At 36.3% G+C, this 24,561-nt stretch overlaps 1 protein-coding gene across 2 annotated transcripts in view; it reads left to right on the top strand.

The window, feature by feature from the left end:
• Positions 1-24,561, top strand: part of GOLM2 (golgi membrane protein 2) — a 113,323-nt gene that overhangs the window by 59,365 nt on the left and 29,397 nt on the right. For both annotated transcript variants that reach the window (XM_049706649.1, XM_049706650.1), the window contains exons 7-8: positions 18,211-18,309; positions 20,057-20,227. In XM_049706649.1, the coding sequence (XP_049562606.1) occupies positions 18,211-18,309; positions 20,057-20,227 (270 nt within the window). The remainder of the gene's footprint in view (positions 1-18,210; positions 18,310-20,056; positions 20,228-24,561) is intronic.

Raw genomic sequence — 24,561 nt, 5'->3', positions numbered from 1 at the left:
ATTTTTCTTTTGGATACTTACCCTGGAGTGGAATTGTTGGATCATATGGTAGCTCTGTTTTTAGTTTTTTGAGAAACCTCCATAGTGTTTTCCACAGTGGCTGTACCAATTTACATTCCCGCCAACAGTGTACAAGTGAATTAATTTTTTTTATCTTTGATTTCTGTAATTTGAAAATGATATACTGTGGAGCAGTTTTTTTGTTTAGTTTTTGTTTGTTTGTTTTGGCATTTATCCTGCTTGGTGTTCCCTGAGCTTCCTTGATCTGTAGTTTGGGGTTTGACATTAATTTGGGGAAATTCTCAGTCATTATGATTTCAAATATTTCTTCTGTTCTTTTCTCTCTTCTCCTTCTGGTATTCTCATTATGCATATGTTACACCTTTTGTACTTGTCTTAGGTATTTGGTTCTGTTTTTTTCCAGTCTTTGTCCTCTTTGCTTTTCAGTTTTTGAGGATACTATTGATATATCCTTTAGCTCAGAGCTTCTTTCCTCAGCCTTCTCCAGTCTACTAATAAACCCATCAAAGGCACTGTTCATTTCTGTTACAGTGTTTTTGATCTCTAGTATTGCTTTTTGATTCTTTCTAGGATTTCTGTCTCTATCCTTATATTGCCTATCTATTCTTGCATGCTGTCTGCTTTATCCATTAGAGTTCTTAGCATATTAATTACAGTTTTAAATTCCTGGTCTGTTAATTGCAACATTTCTGCTGTGTGTGGTTCTGAAGCTTACTCTCTCTTTTCAAATTGCATTTTTCGCCTTTCAGTGTGCCTTGTAATTTTTCCTTGATACCTTAACATGATATACCAGGGAAAAGAAACTGTTGTAAATAGGTCTTTAGTAATGTGGTGGTGAGGTGTCGGGGAGGGAAAGCATTCTGTAGTCCTATGTTAGGTCCCAGGCTTTTAGCAAGCCTGTGTCTCTGGACTCTGAACTTCACAAGTGTTTCAGTTTTTTTCCTCCCCCCTTAGGTGAGACAGGGTGGCTAGAGTGGGCTGGAGTTGGGTATTTCCCTTCCCCAGGTCACTTAAACTCTGATAATGCCCTAGCAGTTTAGGTGCTGTTCAACTAGTTTCTGCAGAGGGCAGACGGAGAACTGAGTGCTTTGGTGTATTTCAAAAATGGTTCCTCTTGCCCTACCCCTGCCCGAGGGGATGTTTCTCCTATTTACTATGGGAACCTAGTTGAGCTCCTGGAGATAAATTTCACAGCTTTGAGGGAGCCCCCTCTGTGACTGGGTCCCCCTAGAGTTTTAACTATGAGTTGCCCATACTGAGCCTCTGGCAATTTTGGTACCCTGTCACTGCCTTCTATGGCAGTTTCTGTTCATCAGTGTCTCTTGTAAACCAAGACTCCCATATTTGCCTGTCCCTCTAATCATATGGACCCAAGAAGAGTTGTTGATTTTTCAGACTGTTTAGCTTTTTTCTTGTTGTTAGGATAGAGTGGCAACTTCTGAGCTCCTTGTATGCAGAACCAGAAACCAGAAGTCTTCTGGATTAATTTTTGAACCTCTTTGAATTGTTGGTGTTTGCTTTGAGAATCATTGTTCATAACAGTTATCCTTAATTATTTAGAGAAGTGTTTTGAGTATAAAAATTATTTTGATATAGTCACTGGTGAAAAGAAACTTTGAGCTATAGAGTCTAGTTAGATGCAAACACAAAGGAGAGCCATGTTGTACCTTCGTACCTTGAGCTCTCAGTATGGTAATGCCTTGCACATGGCAAGGTCCCAGTAAATGTGTATGGTTGAATTACCAGAATATCTTTAGCAGTGGGGCAATGGTCTCTAGAGTCAAACTGCTGGATTCAGACCCTTGGCTCTATCTTTTAACAGGCATGTGATCATTTATTTGCCCTTATCCTTATCAGTGAAAGAGGATAACAGTTTCAACCTCATAGGGTGGATGTGAGGTTTAAATGTAAAGCACCAAGAACAGTGTGCCTGGCATATAGCCTGTGCTATATAAATCTTAGCTGCTGTTGTTATTACCATGATTATTTTATATTATTAGAAACACATTTTTATCTCCTTGTCACTCCTTTTACTGAGTATTGTCTTTTCTCCCTGAAATAATCTATGTCATAATTCTTAATGCCAGTACAAGTTCTGGTGTGTATGTGGAGTCCCTAATGACTATAGAGGCAATAATCCCACAGAGGAAGTAGAGGGAAGAACAGTTCATCCTTGTATTTTTTTTTTCCATCCTTGTAATTTAAAAACAGACCCTTATGTGTTAATAGCAGTTTTGTTTACGATAGCCAAGACTGTACTAGAAGCTATAGCAGAGCAGTGCTGAACTATCTTAAAATACAGCTCTGAAACAGTCAAGGGGTATATAGCATGCGCCTATGGTTAGCATGATGCTTCAGCTTCTCAGCTGCCAAAGCCATAGAGCTAAACCTTAATGGGTTTTGGTTTTGTTTTGTTTTTTGCGGTATGCGGGCCTCTCACTGCTGTGGCCTCTCCCGCTGTGGAGCACAGGCCCCAGACGCGCAGGCTTAGCGGCCATGGTTCACGGGCCCAGCCGCAACGCGGCATGTGGGATCCTCCCGGACCTGGGCACGAACCCGTGTCCCCTGCATCGGCAGGCAGACTCTCAACCACTGCGCCACCAGGGAAGACCCTGTTTTGTTTGTTTTTAATGTTGATTTGGAGCTAGTCATAAGATTTTACAGGAGTCTTGTAGTTTAACCCATTACCTTCTTGACCTGGATATTTTAGGCACCTGTGATGTTAGGCAGTTACATATTTATATCACTAGTTTTTAAACTTTTTTAGTTTCAGAAACATTCCAAACATACAGAAAAAGATAGAAAATAACATAGTGAATACTCAAGTATCCAGTGCCCTTTAAAAAAACACACAAAGATAATGTAACATTTTGCCACATTAGTTTCAGATATTTCTGTTATTGATGTTATCGTTAAAGAAATAAAACATTACTGATAAACTGAAGCCTCCCTGTGTACCCTCCAGATCTCAATCCTGTCTCTTCTTCCCCAGAGGTAACTACTGTGCTGAGATTGGTGTGTATCAATTTCCATACATGTTTTTCGACTTTTACTGCACTTGTAAACATCTGTAAAACTATGAAGTATTGTTTTGTTTGCTTTCTTAAACTTTAAATAAATGATGTCATTGTTTATATGATTCTGCAACTTTGTTTTCCCCTCGGTATTATGCTTTTGAGACTTACCTGCGTTATACCTGTGGCTTTTTAACAGTTATAATTATTTCACTGTATAAGTATACCATAATTTATCTATTCATATATAATAAACAATTAGGCCACTTCCAGGTGTTTATTTTGTTGTTGTTATTTCAAACAAATACTACAGTGGACATTCTCATATATATCTTCTTGTGCACCTGAGAGTCTCTGGATACTTCTAGTATTTGATTAGTACATTGAGATTAAAAGGTGAGCTTGTTGCTGACTAGAGGACAGGCCTAGAGATCTAGCTGTCCCAAGTCCTACCCAGTCACTGAAGGTTGAGGAGATCAATAGCTCAACACACTGGTAGTCTGTAAACAATTCCCAGCGCAGTGGTTGCAAAGCTGTGCACAAGGATATGAACTTAAAAGTAGAAGTCTTGCATTATAGAGTATCTTCAGCTTTACTATACTTATATCAGTTTACACTTATGCTAGTAATATATGACAGTTTTTGTTTATCCACATCCTCAACTAATATTTGGGTTTGCTATACTTTAAACTTTTTGCCAATCTGAAATGGTACCTTAAATTTGCCTTGGTATGAGTGACATTAAACATCTCTTCATATGTTTATTGGCCATTTTTGTTGCCTTCTTCTGTGATTTGCCTGGTAATCATTTTTGCCCATTTTTCTATTGGATTGTTAGTATTTTCCTTATTGATTTTTAAGAGTTCCTTAATAGTATGTAATGCAAATACCTTTTCCATATCATGCATATCAACAGAGAGGAAAATCTTATTTCTTACTTGGAAATTTCTTTCTAGTTTTAAGATCTAGTTAATCTCAGTAAAAATTGCCTCTAATGGTTTACTTTGGGGAAAACCCCATAAAGTTATAAAGATTTTTATGTACCTAAGCAGTCAGAAGTTCTTTTATAATTAATAATTTATAAAGAAAACCTTTTTGGTTTTCTAAAAGTTTGCTTTTCTTTCTAGGTAGAGCTACTCTATTTATAAGATAATTAATTTTCTAGAACAGAAGATTTCTACCTTGGCCATATATTGGAATCACTGGGGAGTTAAAAAAGAAAAAAAAAAACCAATGCCTGAGCCCCACTCCAGAGATTTTTATATATTTGATCTGAGTTGCGGCTAGGGCTCTGAATGTTTAAATGCTTCTTAAGTGATTGTATTATGTAGCCAACCTAGAACACCACTGCTCTCAGAGGATTCTCTAGATCTGTACTGCCTAATATCAGTACATTAGCCGCTGGTCACATGTAGCTACTTAAATTCATTAAACTTAAACAAAACTAAAATTTCAGTTCCTTGGTCAAACTTAGCCACACTTCAAGGGCTTAATAGTCACCGTGGCTACTGGCTATTGTATTGGACAGCACAGATATAGAACGTCTCCATAATTGCAAAAAGTCCTATTGGATAGTGCTGCTCTAATTGAAACTGGTAATAGGGTTTGTTTCTGGGGAAGAAGACTGAGGATAGAGATGAAAAGGGGACTTTTCATTATATAACCTTTTGAATGTTGGTTTCAAAATTTTATGAGGTAATTTTATTAAATACCTATTCAAAAATAAATATTTTTTTAAAAATTAAAGAGAGATAATTATAGTGATATTTGAGAGGAGAAAAAAGAAGATTATGTTTTAAAGAAGCAGTGTAGTTAATCTTTTTTGGGGGGGCAAAGGTTCTTTCTCTAAAGTTCAGAGCTTTTAGAGGAAAAATTATCTAAATTTATAAAAACAAATTAAAATATTTTAACAAATTAAATCATTGTAAATAGACTTTTAGGCATCTTGTAAAACAGAAATTGGCAAACTACAGCTTGGTTGCCTGTTTTAATAAATAGTTTTACTGAAATATTACCATGCTCATTTGTTGTGTATTGTCAGTGACTGCTTTTGTGCTAGAACAGCAGAATTGAGTATGGACTACAAGCTTAAAATATTCACTATCTAGCCCTTTAAGAAAAAGTTTTCAAAGATCAAAGATCTTGTTTCAAAGAAACAAATCAGGTAAAATTGGGCATTTTTTATTGTTGTTATAGGGGAGAAATACTAGCACATTATCAAATTGTACATAGTCCTGGAAACTGCTAGTAAAGGTACATAATTACATAAACTTCTAATGATACATTTGGTTTATAATTGAAAGATTTCTTTCACTGTCATATTTTATGGGGCCACAATTTATATTGGCCACAATTAAGAGAAAAGGAATCAAAATAGCCTTGAACCAGCAAGTATCATCCAGGGAGAATAGGATAGAATAGGACTCAGTGAGTTTGAGGGTTTAATTGGTACCTGTTTCTCTCACTTTTTAAAAACTATACTTCTAAAGTATTGTGTTTTAGTGGTTATTCTAGTGATTACTATATGCATCCTATACGTATCATGGTATACTTAGAAATAGTATCGTACTACTTCATGTAAAATGTTAGACCCTTACAGAGATATAATTCCATTTACTTCGCCTCATTCTTTGTGCGGTTGTTATCATATATGGTATTTCTATATGTTAAAAATCCCAGTGTTTTCATTATTACTTTGGTTTACAAAACCTTTTAAGGGCTTCCCTGGTGGTGCAGTGATTAAGAATCTGCCTGCCAATGCAGGGAACATGGGTTCGAGCCCTGGTCCAGGAAGATCCCACATGCCGCAGAGCAGCTAAGCCCGTGCACCACAACTACTGAGCCTGTGCTCTAGAGCCTGCGAGCCACAACTACTGAGCCCGCAAGCCACAACTACTGAAGCCCGCGTGCCTAGAGCCCGTGCTCTGCCACAGGAGAAGGCACCACAGGAGAAACCCGTGCACTGCAATGGAGAGTAGCCCCCACTCGCCACAACTAGAGAAAAGCCCACGCGCAGCAACAAAGACCTAAGGCTGCCAAAATTATGAATAAATAAATTTTTAAAAAAAACCTTTTACGAAAATGGGAGAAGAAAATATTATGGTCTCTTATATTTACCACATACTTACCACTTAAACAGTGCTCATCATTCCTTCCCATGGATTCTAATTTCTATCTTGATTATCATTTTCCCTTCAGCTTGAAGAACTTCCTTAAGCATTTCTTGAAATGCAGGTCTTCTAGCAACAAATTTTTCCAACTCTTGTTTATCTGAAAACATTTTTATTTCATACTCATTTTGAGGGATATTTTTACTGGATATAGAAATATGGTTGTTGTTTTTTTTTTTCTTTCAGCCCTTTAAAGACACAGTTCCATTGCCTTCTAGCCAACAATGATTCTAAGTCAACCGTTATTCTTTCTGTTGTGCTTTTGTATTAGTGTGTATTCGTTTTCTCTAACTGCTTTAAAATTTTTCTCTTTAGCTTTCATTTTTATCAGTTTGACTAAGGTGTGCCTTGGTCTCGTTTTTCTTTGTACTTATTCTGCTTGGAATTCCCTGAGGTTATTTAATCTGGGGGGTGATATTTTTCACCAAATTTGGTGAATTTTCAGCCTTTATTCAAATTCGAATATTATTTAGAAATTTTTCTGTCCTATTTTTTTCCTAAGACTCAAAGTACATGCATTGCAGACTGCTGGATATTGTCCCACATGTCACTGAAGTTTTTGTTCATTTTTTTACAATAATTTTTCTCTTTCAACTTTTTAATGTCTTTGATTTGTCTTCAAGTTCATTGACCCCTTTTTCTGCAGTGTTTAGACTGCTGTTCAGAACCCATCTAGTGTAGTTTTTCATTTCAGATGTATTTTCAGCTCTAGAATTTCCATGTGGTTCTTGTTTTAGTTTCCACTTCTCTGTTGGATATCCCTATCTTTCCCTTTAAATCTTTGTGTGTGTGTTTGTGTGTGTAAAACAGTTGTTTACCAGTCCTTGTTTGCTAGTTTATACAAATGGATCATATTTGAGTCTGTTTCTGTTGATTGCTTTTTTTCTTGATTACGGGTGGTATTGCCTATTTCTTTATATGCTTAGTAACTTAATCGTGTACTGTATGAATGGATTTTGTTGTCTTCTTTTAAAGGGTGCTGAGTTTTTTTCTTGCAGACAGTTAAATCTGTTAGGCTTGGTTTTATGCTTTGTTTGGGCAGGTCAGTGTTGATTTTGTTCTTAGTCTGAGGACATGGCCCTTAACTCCAAGGTGTGATCCCTTCTTTTAAAGTAGACTTTTAGCATTTCATTTGAATGCCCAAGATGCTCAGTGAAGATTCTGTACTGTGGGCCAGAGATCCAGTCGTCTCCAAGTGCTACATGACCTCTGTTTTTTTTGTTCAGCTCTCAGCCCTGCAGCAGGTACTGTGTGTTAGGCCCCATAGAGTCTCACCGTATGTATACACAGCCCAGGTCTTGGCCAGAGACCCAAGGGGACTATCCATGCAGATTTCTGTCCCCCATTTCACACAGCTTCTTTTTCTATAGTATTCTGTCCTACAGGTTCCAGCCACCTCAGCAGCCCAATCTGCTTCCTCTGCTCACTGAGACTGTTCATCTCATGTATATCGCTTCTTTCAAGAATTGGTCTTGTACTCTGGTTGTCCAATGCTTTATCTATTTTGTCCATATTAAAAATTGTTTAGGATGTGAGAGAGGGTAAGTCCAGTACTGGTTATTACATCATGGCTAACATTGGACGTCCATGTTATTCTTTTTAAATTATATAAATGGATTTTTAAGTATGAAGGAATTTTGAGTTCACAGACCAGGTCTTAGAAGCCATATGAGAACATCATTTTAATAGTCTCTATAGACATGTACCTGTATTTCTTAGAGGGCTGAGATGGCTCCACTGGTCAATATTTGAGCAGTTACAAGCATGTTACATCTGTTTATGTACGCAGAACAAAATAACATAAGAATGTTACATCATTGTTTTGTATTGAGCATTCATGCTTCTGAATGATTACTATTTTAATGGGTAATTACTGATCAGAGTTTCGTGAACTTCCAAAAACATTACTATAAGTAAACATTCCTCAGGATTCCTAAGTGTGAGCAAACTGTGTAATCAGGAGGCTCAATAAATTGGTTAGGGCTGGTAGTTTTATATTTAAATGTTTTTGTTTCCTCAACCTGAATCTTGGATTCTTTTTTCATTTTAGTGATAAATGCTTAACTTTGACAACTCTAAATACTTAGTATATGTTGAACACCTACTATTTTCTAGGCATCTATCATAATATATTAGCAAATATTCTCACTTATTCTCCACATTGATCATGCAGGGCAGATGGCATTATCCCTGTTTTTCAGATGAAGACTGAGGCTTTAAGAAATTAGGCACTAAAGTCTTACAGTTAATAAATTACAGAGCCATGATTTGAGCCCTGGTCTAACTCTAAAGCCCATGCTTTTTATTCTATCTTTTATTCTCTTAGCTGTGCAACAGAACCACGTTTGGAGCTTTTAATAAATACAGATACCTAGGTACCATCCCGATATTCAGTATGTCCGGGGTGGTATCTGTAAAACTGAAGTGTTGCCAGATTTGAGCACCACTGGTTACTAGTGCCATATTCCTTCTCCATCGTCACAGGCACTGGGTTGTGAAGCCCTGTAAGGCAGAAAACTAGGAATGTGAACATTTTAAAGATTGTAGCTGTCACTGAAATAAGAAAATGAGAGTGAAAGGCAAATATACTTCTTTTTTGGTTCTCAGGGTAAAGGCTGCAGCTGAGGGCTAATAGAGAAGTTGAGGAGGATTAGCCCTAAACTTCCTATTACCTTTTGTAAGCATATCAGCCAGGTTCTCCAGAAATGACTACTTTGAATTTTTAAGTCAAGTGAGAGGTATGTCTCATCTCTACTGTCATGAGTTTCAGTTCCTCATCTGTGAAAGGGGATATCTATCTCAGATAGATTTGAGAGTAACATGAGATTATTGCCTGGTTCATACTAAGTATTCAGAAAGTGGGAGCTACTACTATTATAATTAGTACTATTACTGCTTCCTTTGGAATTACCAGTTTAGTACCAGCCCTCAGCCCCCAAACTACCTATCCTAACATTTTTTATTGTTCGTTGTCTCTAATATGGCCCCTCCTCTCCTCTCTGACTTCATTTCTATGCTTTCCCTTCACTGCTTTCTTTGCATTTCCTCAGATGTGCTGTGCATGTTCCTGTCTCAAGGCCTTTGTACTTACTGATCTCTGCCTGAATAGTCTTCCTCCACGTTTCATTCATACCTCTGCTCAAATATGTCTTCTTCAGAAATACCTCCCCTGACCAACCAACTAAAATAGAATGTCCCACTACTCTCTCTCACACGTCCCTGTTTTACTTTATGCATAACATTTTCACTCTGACATTTATATTATATTCTGTACATACTTTTTTTTAAAGTAGCATTTAATTAATTAATTTATTGAAGTGTGGTTGATTTACAATTTTATATTAGTTTCAAGTGTAAAGTAGCATTTTAATACAATAGAAATAAATCAAGGGCTGATTGGATCTGGTGAATATAGTTAAAAATATATTGTCTTTAACATGAAAAGATGCTCAACATCACCAATCATTAGAGAAATGCAAATCAAAACCACTATGAGTTACCACCCCACACCAGTCAGAACGGCCATCATCAAAAAGTCTACAAACAACAAACGCTGGAGAAGGTGTGGAGGAAAGGGAACCCTCCTATGCTGTTGGTGGGAATATAAATTGGTACAGCCACTATGGAGAACAGTATGGAGGTTTACCCAAAAACCAAAACTAGAGCTACCATACAATCCAGCAATCCCACTCCTGGGCACACACCCAGAGAAAAACATGGTTCGAAAGGGTACATGCACCGCATTGTTCACTGTAGCACCGTTCACAATAGCCAAGACATGGAAGCAACCCAAATATCCACTGACAGATGAATGGACAAAGAAGATGTGGTACATACCAGTGGAATATTATTCAGCCATTAAGAAAGAAATAATACCATTTGCAGTAACATGGATGGACCCAGAGACTATCATACTAAGTGAAGCAACTCAGGCACGGAGAGACAAATATCATATATCGCTTATATGTGGAATCTGCTAGTGTTGGAGGGTCTCCTGCAGAGGTGGGGGGTCGCCATGGCTCACCGTGAGGACAAGGAAACCGGCAGCAGAAGTTTTGGGAAGCAACCCCCAGCGTGAGCCCTCCCAGAGTCCGCCACCAGCCCTACCAAAGAGCCCAGGCAGGCTCCAGTGTTGGGTCACCCCATGTACATACTTTTTAATTTACTTGTTATATAACTTGGTCTGTTTTGTCCACCGTTGAATCTCCAGCTTTTTAGAACAGTGCTTAGCATATAGTACGCACTTAATAAGTATTGCTGAAGGTTGCCCACTCTCACCACTCTTATTCAACATAGTTTTGGAAGTTTTAGCCACAGCAATCAGAGAAGAAAAGGAAATAAAAGGAATCCAAATCGGAAAAGAAGAAGTAAAGCTGTCACTGTTTCAGATGACATGATACTATACATAGAGAATCCTAAAGATGCTACCAGAAAACTACTAGAGCTAATCAATGAATTTGGTAAAGTAGCAGGATACAAAATTAATGCACAGAAACCTCTGGCATTCCTATACACTAATGATGAAAAATCTGAAAGTGAAATCAAGAAAACACTCCCATTTACCACTGCAACAAAAAGAATAAAATATCTAGGAATAAACCTACCTAAGGAGACAAAAGACCTGTATGCAGGAAATTATAAGACACTGATGAAAGAAATTAAAGATGATACAAATAGATGGAGAGATATACCATGTTCTTGGATTGGAAGAATCAACATTGTGAAAATGACTCTACTACCCAAAGCAATGTACAGATTCAATGCAATCCCTATCAAACTACCACTGGCATTTTTCACAGAACTAGAACAAAAAATTTCACAATTTGTATGGAAACACAAAAGACCCCGAATAACCAAAGCAATCTTGAGAACGAAAAACGGAGCTGGAGGAATCAGGCTCCCTGACTTCAGACTATACTACAAAGCTACAGTAATCAAGACAGTATGGTACTGGCACAAAAACAGAAAGATAGATCAATGGAACAGGATAGAAAGCCCAGAGATAAACCCACGCACATATGGTCACCTTATCTTTGATAAAGGAGGCAGGAATGTACAGTGGAGAAAGGACAGCCTCTTCAATAAGTGGTGCTGGGAAAACTGGACAGGTACATTTAAAAGTATGAGATTAGATCACTCCCTAACACCATACTCAAAAATAAGCTCAAAATGGATTAAAGACCTAAATGTAAGGCCAGAAACTATCAAACTCTTAGAGGAAAACATAGGCAGAACACACTATGACATAAATTACAGCAAGATCCTTTTTGACCCACCTCCTAGAGACATGGAAATAAAAACAAAAATAAACAAATGGGACCTAATGAAACTTCAAAGCTTTTGTACTGCAAAGGAAACCATAAACAAGACCAAAAGACAACCCTCAGAATGGGAGAAAATATTTGCAAATGAAGCAACTGACAAAGGATTAATCTCCAAAATTTATAAGCAGCTCATGCAGCTCAATAACAAGAAAACAAACAATCCAATCCAAAAATGGGCAGCAGACCTAAATAGACATTTCTCCAAAGAAGATATACAGACTGCCAACAACTCATGAAAGAATGCTCAACATCATTAATCATTAGAGAAATGCAAATCAAAACTACAATGAGATATCATCTCACACCAGTCAGAATGGCCATCATCAAAAAATCTAGAAACAATAAATGCTGGAGAAGGTGTGGAGAAAAGGGAAGCCTCTTGCACTGTTGGTGGGAATGTAAGTTGATACAGCCACTATGGAGAACAGTATGGAGGTTCCTTAAAAAACTACAAATAGAACTACCATATGACCCAGCAATCCCACTAACTGGGCATATACCCTGAGAAAACGATAATTCGAAAAGAGTCATATACCAAAATGTTCATTGAAGCTCTATTTACAATAGCCCAGAGATGGAAACAACCTAAGTGCCCATCGTCGGATGAATGGATAAAGAAGATGTGGCACATATATACAATGGAATATTACTCAGCCATAAAAAGAAACGAAATTTAGCTATTTGTAATGAGTGGATAGACCTAGAGTCTGTCATACAGAGTGAAGTAAGTCAGAAAGGGAAAGACAAATACCGTATGCTAACACATATATATGGAATTTAAGAAAAAAAAAGGTCATGAAGAACCTAGGGGTAAGACAGGAATAAAGACACAGACCTACTAGAGAATGGACTTGAGGCTATGGGGAGGGGGAAGGGTAAGCTGTGAGAAAGCGAGAGAGAGGCATGGACATATATACACTACCAAATGTAAGGTAGATAGCTAGTTGGAAGCAGCCGCATAGCACAGGGAGATCAGCTTGGTGCTTTGTGACCTTCTGGAGGGGTGGGATAGGGAGGGTGGGAGGGAGGGAGACGCAAGAGGGAAGAGATATGGGAACATATGTATATGTATAACTGATTCAATTTGTTATAAAGCAGAAACTAACACACCATTGTAAAGCAATTATACTCTAATAAAGATGTAAAAAAAAAAGTATTGCTGAAAGATTGAATTTCTATATTTGATAGCTCTCCTTTATAAAAAAGACAAAACCCAGTATCATAGTGGTAGGATAAAAGCTATGTGCTCTAGCGTATCTGGTATTTTATCTTTTTTTTTTTTAACATCTTTATTGGGGTATAATTGCTTTACAATAGTGTGTTAGTTTCTGCTTTATAACAAAGTGAATCAGTTATACATATACATATGTTCCCATATGTCTTCCCTCTTGCGTCTCCCTCCCTCCCACCCTCCCTATCCCACCCCTCCAGGCTGTCACAAAGCACCGAGCCAATATCCCTGTGCCATGCGGCTGCTTCCCACTAGCTGTCTACCTTACTACGTTTGTTAGTGTGTATATGTCCATGACTCTCTCTCGCCCTGTCACAGCTCACCCTTCCCCCTCCCCATATCCTCAAGTCCGTTCTCCAGTAGGTCTGCGTCTTTATTCCTTTCTTACCCCTAGGTTCTTCATGACATTTTTTTTTCTTAAATTCCATATATATGTGTTAGCATACGGTATTTGTCTTTTTCTTTCTGACTTACTTCACTCTGTATGACAGACTCTAGGTCTATCCACCTCATTACAAATAGCTCAATTTCGTTTCTTTTTATGGCTGAGTAATATTCCATTGTATATATGTGCCACATCTTCTTTATCCATTCATCCGATGATGGGCACTTAGGTTGTTTCCATCTCTGGGCTATTGTAAATAGAGCTGCAATGAACTGGTATTTTATCTTTATGTTAAATAGGTTTTACCATTTTATGTTTGGTAATTTTACTTAATAATGGCTTTATCAATGATATATATTTTAACAGCCTAGTTATTCATGATATTATCTGATAGCAGCATGCTATTCTCTGTTGACTTGTATGTTTTCCCCTGGCTCTCAGTGGTCGTCAATGGAGAGGACCTGAGTAAAGTATATCACAGATTATAACTTTAATATCATACATAATTGTTTGCATTCTTTTCAGTGTCTTAATTCTTTCCCAGACTTCAGTTGTCTTTGAGCTCACATTTATCGTTTCTCTTAATTTGTTTAATAAGTACACATAGTCATTGACCTAGTGTTTAGTACTTCCCTGAGAACTCACTCTATCATGTAGTTACAAAAATTCTCACCATAAAATTATTTATAATGATAAATTGAAGACCATATAAATGTTATAGGTAAGCTTACTAGTTCATTAAATGTGTTTTATCCATAAATGTGATATGTAGTCATTAAAAAAGATAGTGTTGAGCTGTTTTTATTAACATATACATATATCTATGAGTTTTTTTTTTTGGCCACGCCATGTGGCTTGTGGGATCTTAGTTCCTCAACCAGGGATTGAACCTGGGCCCCCGGCAATGAAAGTGCAGAGTCCTAACCACTGGGCTGCCAGGGAATTCCCAATATACCTATGATTTTTTTAATGAAAAAAAGCAGGTTACAAGGAAGCACGTACAATATAATCTCATTTTTGTGGAGGAAAAATTAGATACTTGTATGTGTATAGAAAAAAGTCTGAAGAATCCTATCCAAAATCGGAGAGCAAGATTAGCAGTCTTATTTTGTGTCCAAGTCCACTGGTAATTTTCCGGATGTTCATTTGTTTTGGTACCACTAACTGTAACTGTTAATTCTGGCTCCTAGGAAAGCCTCTGTCTTGTCCTAGATATAAATAAATCACCTCTCTCCTTAGTTCAACAAAGGAAAAAGGCTGGAGTTTTTTTTAAAGGAACTTTTCTAGGAAAATAAACAAAAAAGTCACAGTGAAAGCATAGAAACCAAAGTGTTTACAGAACACACATTACTTTTTCCTAAGTAGTAAAAGTCTATCCACCAACTAGCTTAGCTGACGCAGTTTATGGCACTCTAAAGTCCTTGTGGCAATTCTTTACCCAGATCTTTCTAGCCAAACCTAGTAAGTTGGAAGTTTTGATTCAGTACTACCATTTAGGAATGCTGTAAAAGAAAATGGGATGACATAGAAAAATGTATGTAAAATATTAAATAAAAAATCAGATTATAAGATAGTATATATGATGGTATCCTAATTTTGTTTATGGTATATGGTGTAATGTACAGAAGAAAACAAAACAGATAATCTTGAAATGGTAGCAGTGGTTATCTTTAAGTGGTAGAATTACAGCTCATTTTAAATTTCTTTCTGGTTTTCTATTTTTCTAAATTTTTACAGAAATGTAGTAATTCACGTCAAACTTATAAGGCTCCATATTACCACAGTCACGTCCTCAGGTTCCTCCTTGGTGGATTCAACCAGCCTCAGATTGTATACTATATTTGCACTCCGTGATTGTTTGAATCCTCAGATGCAGAACCATGGATAAGGAAGACTGACTAAGGGACTTGAGCATGGGGGTGGGGTCGGGTGTCGTGGAACCAGTCCCCCATGGATGTCAAGGCTTGACTGTATAGTTTCTGCTACAGACACGCCGTGTTTTATTGTGCTTAGCTTTACAGTACTTCACAGATCGTGTTTTTTTACAAATTGAAGGTTTGTGGCAATCCTGTGTCAAGCAAATCTATCAGTGCCATTTTCCCAACAACATTTGCTCTTTTCATTGTCTCTGTGTCACATTTCGGTAATTCTTGCAATATTTCAAGCCTTCCACCAACAAAAAGATTATGACTTGCTAAAGGCTCAGGTAATGTTTAGTATTTTTTAACAATGAAGTATTTTTAAATTAAGGTGTGTACGCATTGATTTTTAGACATAATTCTACTGTACACTTAATAGACTACTGTATAGTGTAAACATAACTTTTATAAACCAAAAAAATGCATGCAACTCGCTTTATCGTGATATTCACTTTATTGCAGTGGTCTAGAACTGAACCTGCAATATCAAAGGTATGCCTGTATATCAGTTCTAAACTCCTCTGGATGTTTTATAAAGGCTCTTTCTTTTTGGCTGCACCACATGGCATGTGGGATCTTAGTTGCCCAACCGGGGATCGAACCCATATATAAAGGCTCTTTTTAATCCAGCTTTTTCTACCCATCTAAATCTTCATAGTTTTGCCTCTGAATAGTCACCTTGTTCTTGGGCAGGAGGCATTATTAAGTAAAGCTAAGAACATGTATGATCACTTCCTGTTTAGTATTGAAAGTACCCTCTCTTGTCTTTTGGTTTATATAGTACTGGAGCCAGCTAGGGTCCAACAGTGATCCACATGTTTGTACATTGTGACTGACTTCTCTTTCCAGTATATCTACCAGATGCTTAGTTGTCCTCAGAGTCTGTTAGCAAATCAAAATGGTGTTAAACCTGGGAAAGTACTGCTCTTTAAAGATGTTAGCTGATTGTTGTTATTTAGCTGTCTTATGTGCAGTGGTGGGTGTTGGGCATTGCAGCTGGCAATACGAACAAGGAAATGGGGGAGCACAGTAAGATATAGAAAACCTCAACTTTCTGTAAATTTGAATGGGTTGCTTTCTTAGAGTGAATTTTAAACTTCTTGGGTCCTTAAGTTTAAAAATCTATATAATAATAAATGAAATACAGTCACCGAAATAAACTTTGAGGATTATAAAAATAACCCAAGTATACTAGTTAGGACTGACGAGGCTGTTATGTATTAACAAATAATCCCCAAATTGCAATTGCTTAAAGCAATAAAGTTTCATTTATTGTTCACATTACAGACTGATGCAGGTTTTATGATTCTCTTTGCAGCTCTCTCTAAGCAGTGTCCTCTTCCATTATTTGATGCCACTATCTTCATATGTAGCCTCCTAATTTGTGACAGAAGGGAAGAGAGATTGTAGGTGATTTGCACAGAAGATTTTATTGGCATAGTTGGAAGTGGCTCATTCTGTTTCACTTACATTCTGTTTCACTTACATTCTTATGGTTAGAACCCAGTTTCGTGGCACATAAAAGTAAGGAAGGCTTATCTTCCTCTGTGCCTAGGAAAAATATAATTAAATGGGGTCACAAAGCATCGTGTCTGCCACACCAAAGTTTTAGAAGAATAAAATGTGCCACTAACCATATCTTATAGATGAGCTCTCTATTTTTTTTTCTCTTTATCTGTTTGCCTTCTCTCTAGTTTCCTTCTTGCTCTCTGCCTTTTTGTCACATTAAGCTGCCCAAGGTTGCAGTGGAGTGAGTGAAAAATGATCTTTTTCCCTATTGCCTTTATTTCTTAAGGGAGAAGAAAGTCCCAACTCTAAGTAAGTACATCTTGGCTAGTAAAGCTTTTTGTACAAAACTTAAAAATTCCCTTTTCAGGAACATTCTTGCACTGCTGGTGGGAATGTAAATTGATACAGCCACTATGGAAAACAGTATGGAGGTTCCTTAAAAAACTACAAATAGAACTACCATACAACCCAGCAATCCCACTACTGGGCATATACCCTGAGAAAAACATAATTCAAAAAGAGTCATGTACCAGAATGTTCATTGCAGCTCTATTTACAATAGCCAGGACATGGAAGCAACCTAAGTGTCCATCATTGGATGAATGGATAAAGAAGATGTGGCACATATATACAATGGAATATTACTCAGCCATAAAAAGAAACGAAATTGAGTTATTTGTAGTGAGGTGGATGGACCTAGAGACGGTCATACAGAGTGAAGTAAGTCAGAAAGAGAAAAACAAATACCATGTGCTAACACATATATATGGAATCTAAGGGGGAAAAAAAAAGGTCTTGAAGAACCTAGGGGTAAGATGGGAATAAAGACACAGACCTACTAGAGAATGGACTTGAGGATATGGGGAGGGAGAAGGGTAAGCTGTGACAAAGTGAGAGAGTGGCATGGACATTTATACACTACCAAATGTAAAATAGCTAGTGGGAAGCAGCCACATGGCACAGGGAGATCAGCTCCGTGCTTTGTGACCGCCTAGAGGGGTGGGATAGGGAGGGTGGGTGGGAGGGAGACACAAGAGGGAAGACATATGGGAACATATGTATATGTATAACTGATTCACTTTGTTATAAAGCAGAAACTAACACACCATTGTAAAGCAATTATACTCCAATAAAGATGTTAAAAAAAACTCCCTTTTCAAAACTAAAATCTGAACTTGTTGAATCAGTCATATTTAGTTTTTATTTAAAATCTGAGCAGCTTAGAGTAGCATATTCTCATTGCTTTGCCTAATCTATAAATGTCAATTTTTATTTATGCTATCCATATAAAAAGGTCTCACTGTATCTGAAGAGATTCATTTATTTATTCATTCATCAAATTTTAATTGAGCTCCTGTTATATGCCAGGCACTATTCTAGGTATTGGGGATATAGTGATGAACAAGACAGAATTCCTATCTTGTATTCTGGTCAGATTTATTGATCATCAAAATCTGTGATGGATGGTGCAAATATCAATTAGTAACCATAAATTAATTAGTTAATATACCAATTATAAGGATTACAAAATTAGAGTAAGCATCATAGGATTAGTGCAATGTAAACAGATTCATGGTGGTTGGTATTTAGAAACCATAATATCACGGGGAATAATATGGATCTGTTTTTAATTTTAGCTTTAAAGAAACCGCCTGTTTCCTTTTCTCAATATGAAAGTCATCAAGTAATCTCCCATCTTCCAACTGGACAACCTCTCTCCCCAAATATGGTTCCAGGTATGAAGTCTTATTCTTAAAATTCCATTTGATGGGCTTCCCTGGTGGCACAGTGGTTGGGAGTCCGCCTGCCGATGCAGGGGACACGGGTTCGTGCCCTGGTCCGCGAAAATCCCACATGCCGCGGAGCGGCTGGGCCCGTGAGCCGTGGTCGCTGGGCCTGCGCGTCCGGAGCCTGTGCTCCGCAGCGGGAGAGGCCGCAGCAGTGAGAGGCCCGCGTACCGCAAAAAAAAAAAAAAAAAAAAAAAAAAAAAAAAAATTCCATTTGAAAATCAATTTTCTGGTCATGTATTGTTACATAGTGAGTAAAAGATGTCATTTAGCAGCACAGTGAAGTATCATTCATTATTCTACTTAACTTTGTATATTATCAAACGACTGATAAAACTCAGGGAGATTCATTGCAGCTCTATTTACAATAGCCCGGAGATGGAAACAACCTAAGTGTCCATCATCGGATGAATGGATAAAGAAGATGTGGCACATATATACAATGGAATATTACTCAGCCATAAAAAGAAACGAAATTGAGCTTTTTGTAATGAGGTGGATAGACCTAGAGTCTGTCATACAGAGTGAAGTAAGTCCTAAAGAGAAAGACAAATACCGTATGCTAACAGATATATATATGGAATTTAAGGGAAAAAATGTCATGAAGAACCTAGGGGTAAGACGGGAAAAAAGACACAGACCTACTAGAGAACGGACTTGACGATATGGGGAGGGGGAAGGGTAAGCCGTGACAAAGCGAGAGAGAGGCATGGACATTTATACACTACCAAACGTAAGGTAGATAGCTAGTGGGAAGCAGCCGCATAGCACAGGGAGATCAGCTTGGTGCTTTGTGACCTCCTGGAGGGGTGGGATAGGGAGGGTGGGAGGGAGGGAGAAGCAAGAGGGAAGAGATATGGGAACATATGTGTATATATAACTGATTCATTAAAAAAAAAGAAAAAAGCTCAGGGAGAGATCATTACAAAATGAACTTTGTCTACTGGACTATTAAGAGTGGAAGAATTATTTGTTCTGCCACTCTGGACTACGTTCCCTTTCATCACTACCAGTATATATGTATTTACCTTCTCCAAAATGTGTTCAAGTTTATCTCACAGAGGCCTTCTATAAAATGAGTTCCGCCTGTATTAAACTCCCTACTCTGTACTTATCTGTGTGTTTTCTACTGAATACCTACTCAATTTTACAGAAATATTCCCCTAAAATGAGAATTGATATAATTAAAATTAATTGTAATAAAGATCTAAATCGAGGCTTTGATGAGTTAAAAAGGAAGGTGGGGGAAAGAAAAGTTATATCCAGGAGATACTAATAAGAAAGAATCAAGAGTTAACAGTTATGTCGCTGTGTAGATGAAAATGACTTCAAGATTAGAAATTCTAAAAGCCTTATTGGATTTTGGAGATTTCTGACAGCAATATAGAATTTGGAGGGAAGAAAAGTTACAGGTATCACTGCCATTTTAATCTTTGGGTTTCTACTATTGATATACATTCCATTGATGAATAGGTTTATAATCAATACTAAAGATACCCACCTGGGAATGATTAGTAAACTTCACACAACTAAAATCACATTGGTTATAAGATTTGATTAAAGAAATTAAATAAAGCTTTAAAAAAAAGCTACCTGACTACCCAGTATCAGATAACAGTGTCTTACCTTTTCTCAGGTACATCTTATGAAATTCTTCTGCAAAATATGACCTTAATTTGATGTTTTTATGCCATAGATTCTCATGTAAACCACAATGGAAACCCCAGAACTTCAAAACAGAAGCCTTCCAATCCTCTTCAACATTTAATTCCAGGCCCTAACTTGGAGAGTGAACCCAGAATTCAAGCAGATATTCTAAAGCAGGCTACTAAGGATCGAGCCGGTGATCTCCATAAATTGAAGCAAAGTAAGAATCAGTTGATGAATATTATGCTGAAAAGATTTCTTTAAATATAATATATTTATTTACAAGTCTGAATTAAGGTCTTCATTATTATAATCTCTAACTAATGGATGTATAGTGAAGTTATATACATACAAAGAGAAAGTATGGCGGTTATAAAATTTAAAAGAAAAGTAGGTTTTAAATGGATAGAGATATTTTAAAGAACACTTTCAAAAACTTCTCTTGTTCTCCAGTGTTAAAAAATAAATTTCAGGTGAGTTGATTTAAAAAAATGCTATTAGTTCTTATGAATGTAAAATTTTTCTGAGAAGTGAGAGAAGATATATTTTGTTAGGCTAATATATGAAAACTTTGATTAGAAAGGAGGGAAGATAAAGAGTTTTGAAAAATGAGTTCTGGAAGAAATAAAGACTGCCATGGTAGAAAGTTCAATGCTGTTTCCTTTTCCATTCCCTCCAATTGCAGTTTGCTTCATTTAGGTGCTAGAAGTGAAAGAAATTGAACAAACTCATAATACTGTGTAATAATGTTTGACTGCTTAATTGTTTCAGAGGTATTGATTATGATAAATGGACAATACCTGTTAATCTGCATAATTTTCTAATTGGTAGATTTTCAAGATGTATAAGAAAAAATTCCAGTAGTAGACAGAATTGGGAACAGGACAGTGGCTCTTAGACCAGCTCTCTTAAACTGTACTTTTCACTGCTTCTGCTTTTTAAGGCTTCTTCCCTTCAACTTCTGAATAGACAGAATGTCTGAAAGCTCCAGTTTGCTTTTGTTTACTTTTAATGATGGCTTCTTTGGCAACAACTCTTCAGAGCCGTGTTTAGGCATTTACTTGTACACAGGTTGTTTGTACTGTGATAACTGCACAGTGTTACATTTTTAAATTGGTCTTATGACAGTTATTCATATTTCTGCATCTATATGAATATATAGTTTGTGTACATTTAATTGACTTTCCTTCCTTGACATTTTAAAGCGTATCCATGTATCTTGACTAAAGTATTATATAAAAAATATTTTTATTTACAAGAATATGGTTAACATTTTAAATACAGTGAAAAAATATTTCCTCCAAATCTTGTTGGGGAATTGGCTTCAAAACTTTTATCTCAACAAAAAGAGGTTTATAGTAAGGTCAGAATCTTACTAAGATAAAATATCTTAATTTGATCACTTAAGATTTTCTTCTACTTATAGTTTATTCTATAAAAATTGTTATTGTTGTCTTACCTCTCTTTTTTTTAACCAGTCTTTGGGTAAAGAATGTGATTGGAAAATGATCACCAGGAAATTACTACATTCCACAATTTTTTTTTTTTTTTTTTTTTTGTCTGTGCCGTGTGGCATGTGGGTTCCTAGTTCCCCAACCAGGGATCAAACCCGTGCTCCCTGCAGTGGAAGCATGGAGTCCTAACCACTGGACCACCAGGGAATTCCCTACAATTTATTTTTAAAAGAGCCTATTGAGTTTTAAAATCTTACTCTGAATTCTTTTCAATGTATAAATAGAGTTGAAATCAATGTGAGCACTATTTTGTGATTTACTTTGGCATTATTTCTTACCTGTGTTTTAACCTATCAAATAGTTATGTAGTTGTGATTTAAAAATATACATATATACATATACACACACGTAGACATATGCATATATTCCATTGTGTTTAGGCAATAATAATAGTTCATTTAGCTCTACTCTTTGATTATTTAAATTATTTTGTATTTTCTTATGTTAGATGTCGTGATTATGAATATCTTTTTTTCAAATTATTTCCTGCTTCTCCTACTTTGGGTATTCCTTTAAAAGTGTAGTCCCCTAACTGAATTTATTAGGTCAAAGTACGTGACTAACTTTATAGCTCCTGTTACATAATGTCAGATTGTTCTCTAGAACAGTTTTACAATGTCACTAGAGATGTTTACATTTATTTCTTTCCCTAAGGCCTGGCCACATTTGCTTTTTAACTCTTTTGTAAGGCATTTAGAATATAATGATTCCTTAAGGGTGTTTTAATAGGCATTTACTTTCTGGTGGCCTGTCCATTTTTATGTGAGGAATTATACTATAATTATATCTTGGTATATAATCTGTGCATCAGTTTTGACCACTGAGCCTGATAACTTTGGAGATTGATCCTATACCTTTCTGTCAAATCTTTATCAATAATTCAGATGCTAACCTTTGATAAATTAACTTTACTGCAGTTTCCTCTTCTGCCTTTTGTGATATGAGACTTTATTATATCATGCAAATGATTTTTTTAGAAATTAAAAATAAGTTTAAAATTGTGGTAAAATACATATAGAATTCACCAAAGTGCACAATTCAGCGGTATTTAGTACATTTATAATGTGCAGTCATTACAACTGTCTAGTTCCAGAAAGTATTCATCACTACAAAAGAAAACCCTGTACCCATTAAGCAGTCACTCCCCATTTTCTCCTACCCACAGTCCTTGGCAATGACTAACCTATTTTCTGACTCTATGGATTCACCTGGAATCCTGGATATTTCATGTAAATGGAATCATACAATATGTAGCCTTTTGTGTCTGGCTTCTTTTGCTTAGCGTACTGTTTTCAAAGTTCAGCCATGTTGTCACAGGTATCAGGACTTTATTTCTCTTATGGCTGGATAATATTCAATTGTATGAATACATTTTGTTTATCCATTCATCTGTAGATGGGTATTTGGATTGTTTCCACTTTTTGGCTATTGTGAATAGTGCTGCGATGAACATTCATTTACAAGCTTTTGTTGAACACTTGTTTTCAATTCTTTGTGTACCTAGATGTAGAATTGCTGGATTATATGGTAATTCTATGTTTAGCTTTATAGAAAACTGCCAAACTATTTTCCACAGCAGCTGCACCATTTTACAGTTCCATCAGCAATGCACGAGAGCTCCAGTTTCTCGACATCCCTGTCAACACTATCAGTACTTTCCACTGTTGCTCTTGTTTTTACTGTTGCCATCCTAGTGCCTGTGAAGTGGTATCTCATTGTGATTTTCATTTGCATTTCCCTAATGACTAATGACATTGAGCATCTTTTCAAGTACTTGTTGGCCATTTGTATATCTTCTTTAGAGAAATGTATATTCAAGTCCTTTGCCCATTTTAAAATTGGGTTGTTTGTCTTTGCTGTTGAGTTTTAAGCATAATTTATATATTCTGAATACTAAACCCTCATGAGATGTATGATATGCAAATATTTTTACCCATTCTATCATTTGTTTTTTCACTCTCTGATAGTGTTCTATGATGCACAAAGTTTTAAATTTTGATGAAGTCCAGTTTGTCTATTTTTCTTTTGTTGTTCATGCTTTTGGTGTCATATCTGAGAAACCTTTGCCAAATCAAAAAGGTCATGTTTTCTTCTAAGAACCTCATAGTTTTCGCTCTTTTTTTAACTTGAGGTATAATTGATTTACAATATTATATTAGTTTCAGGTGTACAACATGATGATTCAGTGTTTGTATACATTGCAAAATGGTCACAACAATAATAGTTTTAGCTCTTATATGTAAGTTTTTTATCTATTTTAAGTTAATATTTATATACGGTATGAGGTAAGGATCCAACTATGTTCTTGTGTGCATCGGTATTCAGTTGTCCTAGCACTATTTGTTGAAGACACCTTCTTTCTCCATTGAACAGTCTTGGTATCCTTGTTGAAAATCAGTTGACCACACATGTATGGGTTTATTCTGGATTCTTAATTCTGTTCCATTGAGACCAGATGCCAGGAGCACACTGTTTGGATTACTGTCACTTTGTAGTAAGTTTTGAAATTGGGAACTGTGAGTCTTCCAACTTTGCCCTTCTTTATAAGATTATTTTGACTGTTTGGCATCTCTTACAATTCCATGTGAATTTTAGGATCTGCTTGTCTATTTCTACTAAAGAGACAGTTGGGATTTTAATAGGAATTACATTAAATCTGTAGATTACTTTGGGGAGTATTATCATTTGAACAATATTAGGTCTTCCAATCCATGAAGATGGGATGTCTTTCCATTTATTTAGGGTATCTTTAATTTTCTTCAGCAGTTTTTGTAGTTTTCAGTGTACAAGTCTTATGCCTCCTTGGTTAAATTTATTCCTAAACATTTAATTCTTTTTTATGTTATTGTAAATCAAATTGTTCTCTTGATTTCCTTTTCAGATTGTTCATTGCTAGTGCATAGAAATATGACTGATTTATTTGTTTACTTGGCTTTTGGTTTTAAAATTTTTAATGCAAATTTCTAAGAATTGCTAATATTTGGGTTCATCTTAGAATAGTATTTTATTTTCACTCTTTTAGAAGTAATAGTGTTTTTAA

Source organism: Orcinus orca, chromosome 2, assembly GCF_937001465.1.
Source record: "Orcinus orca chromosome 2, mOrcOrc1.1, whole genome shotgun sequence".
NCBI lineage: Eukaryota > Metazoa > Chordata > Mammalia > Artiodactyla > Delphinidae > Orcinus > Orcinus orca.
Note: the sequence above shows the minus strand (reverse complement) of the source record. Positions and strands in the feature narration are given on the sequence as shown.